This window comes from Vigna unguiculata, chromosome 5, assembly GCF_004118075.2.
Source record: "Vigna unguiculata cultivar IT97K-499-35 chromosome 5, ASM411807v1, whole genome shotgun sequence".
NCBI lineage: Eukaryota > Viridiplantae > Streptophyta > Magnoliopsida > Fabales > Fabaceae > Vigna > Vigna unguiculata.
The window spans coordinates 19643031-19652390 of record NC_040283.1 but is presented as its reverse complement, the minus strand read 5'-3'; the positions used below and the strand labels follow the sequence as shown (position 1 = coordinate 19652390).

Below are 9360 nucleotides of genomic sequence, written 5' to 3'. Positions count from 1 at the left end.
ATCAAAACATTACCTATTTTCCCTAAGCACATTCAGACATGGGTAGTTTTATTCCATTCACTCCCTCATTTCAAAAAACACGTTCACAGGTAGGTTTTTTAAACTTTCAATACCATTTTGCCATTCACAGGGTAACACGGTAACAGTTTTTGTAACTTCGGAAAAACAAGAATCCAATTTAATTCAAGGCATGGCATAAGGAAAAGCTTTGAATTCTATTTGCAGTTAAACCTTGCATTGCAATTATAAACCCTCGTTAATAATTTGGGTTCGTGAAGATTGGGGATAAAAATTAAATTAGGGTTTATAGCATTAGGGGAAAACATCACATAATAGGAGAATCATAAATCCTACAATCTTTCTGATACTACATGTAAAACTTATAAAAGATCTTTAAGATTTATAATTCTCACACGATAAATCACCGTTTTCCAATCTATCTCTTTGTCTTTCTTTCTCTTTACACACGTTCTTGATCGGTTACTGTGAAAAGAACCTTACCTTATGGCCAGAGACAGAACCCTAATTCCTTTTATAAACCAACGTCCATCAAGTTGATTTTTATTTTATCTTTATCTTTATTTTATTTTATTATCACTTCCCATAATAATAACCAATAAATCTTTATATTTTATTAAATCACAATTGAGCCCATCATAATATTTTAAATGAATCACTAATAAAATTAATTCGTAAATTAATTCTAAAATTTTTGAACGCCTTCTATCCCAATGATGCCGATCACACCCAACTCGCAATCCTTCAAATGAGCTGATCCCAATCCCATGAATCACACCTAAAATGACGAACCCACTTTCTTTCTCGGTTGATCTTCCACGTAAGCACATAGTTACATGCGACGTACAGTTAAAGTGACACATCACTTTTCCATTATCAATTTTAATATTGTTAACTTGGAGACTAAATTAAGTTACTTTATAAAACATTAAGATCAATTGAAACAACAAATAATTTATAAAACATTAAAGATCAAATTAAAACAATAAATAATTAGGAGGCCAATTTAAAATTAATAAAAGGAGTAAAATAATAATTTAACCTAAAAACTAATCAAAGCCACGATTTTATAAATGTTGTCCTTGAAAAATATGGGGGCTAATGAGTGTAACCGTGCCTCTTTCTTAAAAATAACAGTGAAAAATCTCAATTTCCCTGCACCAATTCTCACTGCGTTTCCTCTCAGTTCCCCTCTACCCTATTAATCTTTTTCACACCACCGTCTATCACCACCGGGTCACCTTCTAATCACCACCGTGTCTCCGTCTAATCACCATTGCACCGCCCCACTTCGTCTCCCTCTCAGCACACAACCTCCTTCTTCATCTACCTCAAACCAAAGCACCAATTCGCCTGAGTTTTGTGCGTCTCTGTCAACACCACCGTGCGTCTCCCTTTCTACCTCAGACGTGAATTTCGTGAATAGTGAATAAAGGTTAGTATCTCGTTCTCCAACCTACGAATTTTAGGGTTTTCTGTTGTTTTGGTTCATTTGCTTAAATTAATTTTATTGCTTTTCGTTTTGTGTCCAATATTTTGGGTTTAGGTTTTATTTGTTATTTGAGTAAGATTTGGTGAATCGGGTCTTGTTAATAGGTGCCCTGTTAAGAATTTTTTCCCCGCAGAGGCTTTCTTCGATTTTCAGGTTGTTCTCGTTAATTTGATTCACATTCTTATCATATTGATCTTCTCTTGATTAGTCCCTTTGATTTCAGCTGCCAAACTCGTACTTGGAATGCCTTTTAATACAATTTTACTTAGAAGAAAACAATATAGTTTGCAATAGAATAATTCAGAAAGCAAAAGAATATACGAAGACAATACGTATTTCACACTTAGATGAAACAATGTGATACAAAGCAAATAATAGAGTGGTTTTGGTTCGTTGTGCCTTTTTTTGGTTTATAAAGTAAGGTGGCTTGAGCTTTTATTCCTGCACCCCGAAATGAGTGTATGCACGTGTTTTTTCTATTTTCTGAGGGTGTGTGGTAGGGACTGTAAATTTATACTGAGAGTGGTGTGTATATGTGTATGTACAAAATAAAATAAAACATAGTTCATTACCTAGATCCATACCAAATTGTTCGAACCGCAGGCGATCCTTCCCTGCGGTTGGTGAAATTACAGTTAATTCAGTGCAGAAGGAAACTTGTTTGGTCTTGCTCCTTCCTCACCTCACATCTTCCACGAACGTATTTCACTGTTAACACCAACAACACACCCAAAGCCCCAATCTTGTTCAGATCCCTCGCACCCTTTTCCATTCAAATTAGGGTAAAATCGAATCATCCACCACTCATGCAGTTTCTATTTCTGTTTTCCAATTCTCAATTTTAATTTCTTCATCTTTTCCATCAAGGGTGTGGCAAGATGAGTGAGGTTTTCGAAGGGTACGAGCGTCAGTACTGTGAGCTCTCTGCTAATCTCTCCCGCAAATGTAGTTCAACCTCGCTTGTTTCTGATCAAGGTGCCTTCAAAATCCTAATTTTATTTTCGTTTAATCCACCCCTTTTCTGATGAGGCTGTCCGTGAAGAATTGTTGGAGGCTGGCATGGCAGATACTCATTCGGTATATTTGGGGCCTAGATTGCATTACTTTATGGCATTCTTTTCTTAGAACTATGAAATATCTTCATTTAACAGTTTAAAATTTTTGGATAGTTAGTCCTTCCTTGACATGCTAGCAAAGCTTTTATGACCAAGTGGTCTAGAGTTTGATAAAAAAAGTTTAGTTTCAGGATGAGATAGTTGCATTATCTTTGCTTCAAACCTGAGGGAATATGTTAGAAATATAATGTAAAACTATAGGAGATCCCATGTTGGCTAGAGATATGATCAAATTTGTAGGGTTGAGTTAGGCCTATCCCACTTTCTAAGAAAAATCATTAGTGTGTCTTCAGATAGCAACTTAAGCTTTTGGAATAGTTGGTTCATGATAGTAACTGTATTACCTTTAAGGTGTTTCAAATGACAATGTTTTTGTTGAGATATTTGTTGTTACAATTAGAGAATTTTTGTCCATTAATGTGATTAAGGAAGTTATACCATCTCTCTGTTATTCTATTATTTCTGCAGGTAGATTGATTTTTGTCCTTGATTCTAATCCCTAAACTTATGAGCTTGATTCTCTTAGCCCTGTATATGAATATTGTACTGTTATCGTGGAATAAACACACTATTCTTTAATTTCAACGTTGTATTAGAGCAACACAGTCCTTTTGACCTACCCATCATTGTTTCATTGCTATGCTTCTTAAAATTCCGAGTTCTGCTTTAATCTCACGATTTTTCTTGCAAATTAATCGTCTTCGATGCTGTGTCAATCTCCAACATCTTGTGACATTTTAAATCCCCTTTGTTATGTTATTGATTCCTACAAGTTCAGCCGTTTTCCAGCTGTGTTATTCATTCCAACCACATCTTCTGCCATCTTAGCCACCACCATGCATATTATGATATTACCGGTGTGTTTCAGACAATTGTATTGCAGCGCATCCTATTGCCATGTTTCAAACACATTTTCACATTTTCGGCTACATTTGTCTTCCTTTTGTTCTTGCTGTGTTCTTTGTTCTGATAATCTTTTTCATCAGCCGTGCTCTCGCACGCGTGTTTATGTCTTAGGTCCTATCTGCTTTGCCTTTCATACTTTAGGCATGATTTGAATAATTTTTGGTCATTGCAACCAATCCCCTATTATGTCATTGTTCCGATATATTTTCTCTTTTGTTTCAAGTCATACACTTTGAGATCAGAGACATCTATCTACTCACATGACATTACCAAAAGTATCAGTTCGCCCTTCTATAGTCTGAAAGAATCGTCACAGTCCCTTCATTCTCGTATCTCAAATTATGTAGTTTGATTTCTTTTATTTAAAGGGGTTATTTGTTACTAGCTTAGATCTTAACTAGAGGGGGTCTGCTGAGATATCACAGGAAACATTTTTCAGATATTTGTTATCATTAAGGAAATGATGTCCTAAATTTATGAGATGGATTCTACGTATTATGTATAAAATATAGGTACAGTGCTGTCACCATTCTTTCGTTTCAACAGTTTTTTATTGGTTGAATGTTTGTATAATTACAGCATGAGATAGTTGGACCTGTGGATTGTCTACACTTCAAGCCCAAAGGGTTTTGCATGAAGGGACGTGCTTGGAATATAACATAGTTTGTCATTTTAGAGTCTTCACTTAATATCTCTCTCTCTCTCTCTCTAGATATATATATATATATATATATATATATATATATATATATATATATATATCGATGTAAATAATAATTAATAAGTGATATGTTCAAACTCAGAAACACAACAAAAAGTGAACGATACACCGATTTCTTCTGTGACATGGGATGTTATTGCCCCCAATCAGTTTATGGATCTTTAAAATATGAAAACGACATAGTCACGGGACACTTCTCAATTTTTTGATCTTCCAAACTGAATAAAAAAAACCCTACCTTTGGAGACACTTCCCTTGCATACTCTGTTCCACTAAGCAATTACTGCTCTTCTCTTTCTCTTTGGTAAGATTTCCGACCATATGAAACTCTCTCTATGTAGTATCTTCAATGATCTGTTATTTATTTTTTCTTTTTTGTAAAAATGGTTTTTTATGAAAGTAATGCAAAGTGTTTAATGTAAATATTGTTCCAATAGATTTGTTCCTTGTCCCCCATACTTGATAAAATGCTCAAGTGAACATCAAGTTAGGATATGTTTGTCTGTTATTTGTTGATTGGTGTTGGGAATTTAAGCATGAATGTGTGCATTTTACTAATATAGCTTACAATTTGTTGCTGACCATTCCTTTACTAGGACTCTCATCATATGGAGGACAGCGCACGCCGAGAGAAAGTTAGAAAGTATGAAGAATTTGTTGACAAACGCTTGAAACCTGATCTTATTCATGCAATTAGTCAACGGTATGATGTTCTCTCCTTTGCATTCTATTTATTGTTTTGAAACAATGTGTATGAAATGTTTGTCTTACTAAATGTGTTTTTTTTATTAATACCCTAAATCCTTTTAATGGGAAATTTATTTGTACATAAGCTATATAATTAGTTCATTCTGTATAATAAGTAATTTATGTGTGTTTCTAGGCTTTTTGAGGTCTCCAATTTATGTATTCGAAAATGGATTTAAAGTAGTTTTATATGTGCATGACTCAAATTCTGCTAATGGTATTTACTCATTTTCTAATCTCTTTATTTCAGGGACAAGGTTTTTGAACAACAAAAAATTTTGTATCCTTTTTAGAGTATGTGCGTGCAGCTAGGATCATTTAATAACCTTGTAAGACTGAAATATCAATACAACAACTTTATGTATTATTTATTTGTCATAAAGTCTGCAGTAGCATTGAAAGTTCAAATCATGTAAATCTTAGTTGTAGGCAGAACTGAATTGGTGATTAATCTCCATCTAAGGACTAACACTTAAAGGTCAAAACAAATTTTTACATTGTTATATCACTTGACTTGTTTACTAGTGCTGATCTGCGAAGAAACATTGAAAATCTAGAGAAGAATAGTGTAACCAGTCTAAGAACTTTGGTCAATCTTGGGTCTGAAGTGTACCTGCAGGCAGAAGTGTAAGTCATTAGAATTTTAGTTTTAGCATTGGTTACTAATAATGTTATTTTTTTCTCAATTTGTTTTTTAATTTTCCTATGGGGCACTCATATTTTATCACCAGTCCATATGAATCATGATCAAACATGTTTTTCAATTGCATATCTTATATTTGTAGTTAGTGGTCATAGACATTTTTGATATATTATCATTATCAACATCAGTCATCATCATCTTATCAACCATTAGGATTTGTGTTATATGGCTAACGTGGATGCAGACACCGTTCTGCTGCCACTCCCCTCCTTCTCTTGGGTACAATCAATTTGACAAAGATTTAAACTCAGGGAAACCTTTCTCCCACTAGTACATCTCTTATATTTCATGTATTTTATTTAAACTTTACAGGCCAGATACACAACGCATATTTGTGGATGTAGGATTTGGATTCCATGTGGAGTTTACTTGGTCGGAAGCTTTGAACTACATAGAAAAAAGGGAAGAAAAGATAGCCAGGTACAAGTTTGGATTGAACATAATTTACTCAGTTGAAACATGAAAACCAATCTCTTTATTATGATTTTTCAGTCTATTTGTTATGTTGAAACTTACTTTAGTCAACCCATGGTCAAGATCCGTATATTTCCTATTGACATATTTTGTATCATTATTCTCCATGAGTTTGATTCATCCATGTACATGTGTTTTCAAAAATGAACTGAAACACTTTGTTTTCTTTAGTTGTAGTTTGGTATTTCTTTGGCTAAGAGGTATAGTAAATGATCGTATTCTATACTTTTGTAGAATTCTTATCTTTCATATGATTGAAATTAGAAAAATTTTCTATGGTTTTCCTTTTTAATCTCATTGACTTCCCCTGCATGTGTTTTGGACATGGATAGGCTTAGAGTTCATGATTGATGTATGTGTAACTTAGGTTAGTGAACTTTCAGGATGGTTTGTGGGTCATTATACTAAACAAATTTGACCGATATAGAAAGATAAGATAGTTTAGAAGGCTTGATTATCATTATAAAAATGTGTGCTTAAGCATTTTGGGTAATATGGTATTAGTCCATCAATTGGTTCTTTGTTCCACTATGAGATTAGATGTCAAGATACAACTACAGAAGTTTTGTCAAACATCATTATGGAAACAGTTAATAGATCCTTGTTTAAATTATGCATTTAGCCCTAGAATTGTGACTAGGTCTTGAATTTTTTGGTCTATTTTTTATCTTTTGGCTATGAGGGTCAAGTTATTTTCATTTTGTTCTTCTTTGTCTATCTTTCTACACACTGGCAAGTAATTTTCTTTTTATTTATTTCCTATTCATTTTAAGGTTGAAACTTGAAAATAATGTTGCATGTTGAAACTTAAGGCATGCTTATGTTGCAGGCAGATAGATGAGTACACCCGGTTGATTGCATCAATTAAAGCCCAAATCAAGCTTGTATGTCCTTAATTCCTTTGTTTCTTATAATTATTCCTGCGTAAGTGGTGGTCATTGGTTAGCATATCGTACACAACCTAAGACCACATGAGACAGATAAGAAGCTCAGAAGAACCCTCAAAGGGTCTAATGTCCTTGAGGCCAAAAGCCTACAGAGCATGTATGTTATGACCTATTTATGGGTCAGCTCACTAAGAAAAAAAAAGCACCCTACCTCAAATTGGGTTTGTGTTTGCTTCAGCATGAACTGGTGCATACCAATGAATTAACTATGGGCATTAAAATGTAATCCACATTACCAAATATGTTAATTGAAACAAAATGCATGGTTTTGTTTTGAATAGTAGTGGTAATGTGTTGCTATGCTTAAATTTTTATTACCACTCGTGTATTCTTGTTTGACTATGTTGGATTAATTGTCCAAATAATGTTATAATTAGTTGTTAATTTATACATACGTATTTAGAATTTTCTAGTCATGGGGCATAAATACATAGACAGTAGAGTTTAACATGCATGAAGATCAAGTTGAAGTCTACCAAGGATTATTGTTTGTTGTCCTTTGCTAAACATATTTATATTGTTCGACTTGGAAATGTTAAATTAGGTGTTTAGATATTGAGATAAGTAATATGCATGGTAAAACTTCACCTTACTGTCCCCAAGTTATGGGCCTTTTCATTTCATAAGATTAGCACATCTGAGAAGTGAGCTAATCTTTAATGGGCTGGACTCAACCTACTTGGGTCTGTCCTTTTTTGCATTGACCATTGTAGGTGAGGGCTGACTGAGTTGAGTGGATTTGCCCAAGTTAAGTGATGGTTTTTTCTATGAAAAAAGAATGTTGGGTAGTGTTAAAGATAATTCTAGTACGAACCAAGGATTGAATTTTCCATCAAGATATATTAGGAAAGTTGTTATCTATTTTTATGCAATAAGAATTATTTTATGGTAGAGTTCCATGAACTTTAAACTCTTACAATGCAGGTTTGTGAAGGGATTCGAGAATTACTTCAACTTCCGGCTGAGAAATCCTTACCAGAGCGGATATTTTGATGTTTACCAACAAGCTGCTCAAGAAATGATGAAGAAAAACAGAGATTGATATTTATCCACCTCAGTACATGAAGATACATAAAATTTTGTTAGGTTTTTTAGCTACCCATTTTCCTTTAGTTATGGTGTCCTGTGTTATTATAGTACAATTGTGATGCCTCAGCCTTCATGTAATATTTCAAGGCAAGATTTGTTTTTTAGCCATTGGGTTTAAATTGGTTGGCTTAAGAATTTTCAATATTAGGCTTCAGTTTTTGTTTTTTGGGTCAGCAGAGTAGGCTTGATTTTATGACAGAATGTTTGTAAGAAGGGCTAGGTTTATTTTGCATTATAAGAATTTGAAAAACTAATGCAAAATAAAGGCTTTGTCGATGAATATTAGGGGAAAGTTTGACAATTGAATTCCTTTTCTGGTCCTAATGTGTTCACCTATAATAGTAGTTACAATCGAGCAAAATATAAAAAAAATCAATTCACGAGCCAAGCCATGGGGTTAGTACCATCACATGTTTGTTGTAAAATCATGGATGCATTCATTGAATTATAGTATACAAAGGAGTTATCACAAAATGCAACAAAGTTGGAATTCCAATTTCAGATGCAAGAATCTGATTTACTAATTTTCTTTATGCAGTTTGTAATGTGTCTGTGTAAGATTATATGAGATGTTAAGGACATTTATACCATCTTACATGGTCATTCCCTCATTGTCAAACACATAACCTAGTTGCTCTCTAATTTTTCATCCATTTGTGGTTATGGGGATTGGGTTTTCATCTTCCATTTGAATCTTTTTAGTTACATTTTGTCTCTCCTTTAAAGCATCATCATCCTTTCACTATGTCAATGTTGTTGTATGTTTTTGTGCAAGCTTAAACCATTTTCATGCATTCAATTTTCAGCTTCCTCTGCACTGCTAATTTCATCATCACCACAAACACTCTCCTTTCATATATCCTTCATTTTTCATAATTGGGACCACTTTGTAAAGGACTTCAAAATGGCTAAACATGTGATAACTATATTGTTTAAAATAATAATCTTTTGAATGTTATATAATGAACAATCAAAATGTTCAAAGGGATAACAAGTTTGAAAAATAATGTACATGTAAAGAAAATTTATGATGTATGGTGTCTTATCAATTATTATTGAATATATTCTTTTAATAAGTCACATAGCATATTTTTTATTATTATTGGAGATGCTCCTTTGTTGGGTAGAACTAATCAAATACTTTCTAT

At 33.5% G+C, this 9360-nt stretch overlaps 1 protein-coding gene across 4 annotated transcripts; it reads left to right on the top strand.

Annotated features, from left to right (window-relative positions):
• The first annotated feature begins 1118 nt into the window (after positions 1 to 1118).
• On the top strand, positions 1119 to 8536 carry LOC114185200 (protein UXT homolog). Of its 4 annotated transcripts, XM_028072788.1 has the most exons (10): positions 1119 to 1453; positions 2114 to 2292; positions 2378 to 2485; positions 2553 to 2587; positions 4849 to 4955; positions 5250 to 5279; positions 5525 to 5626; positions 6015 to 6122; positions 7006 to 7060; positions 8048 to 8536. In XM_028072788.1, exons 3-10 carry the CDS (start codon positions 2389 to 2391, stop codon positions 8114 to 8116), a joined length of 603 nt encoding a protein of 200 aa, XP_027928589.1. In that variant the 5' UTR covers positions 1119 to 1453; positions 2114 to 2292; positions 2378 to 2388; the 3' UTR covers positions 8117 to 8536. The 4 variants fall into 4 exon arrangements, with proteins under 4 accessions (XP_027928589.1, XP_027928590.1, XP_027928591.1 ...); XM_028072789.1 differs by lacking the exons at positions 2114 to 2292; positions 2378 to 2485; positions 2553 to 2587; XM_028072790.1 differs by lacking the exons at positions 1119 to 1453; positions 2114 to 2292; positions 2553 to 2587.
• The last annotated feature ends 824 nt before the right edge of the window (positions 8537 to 9360 follow it).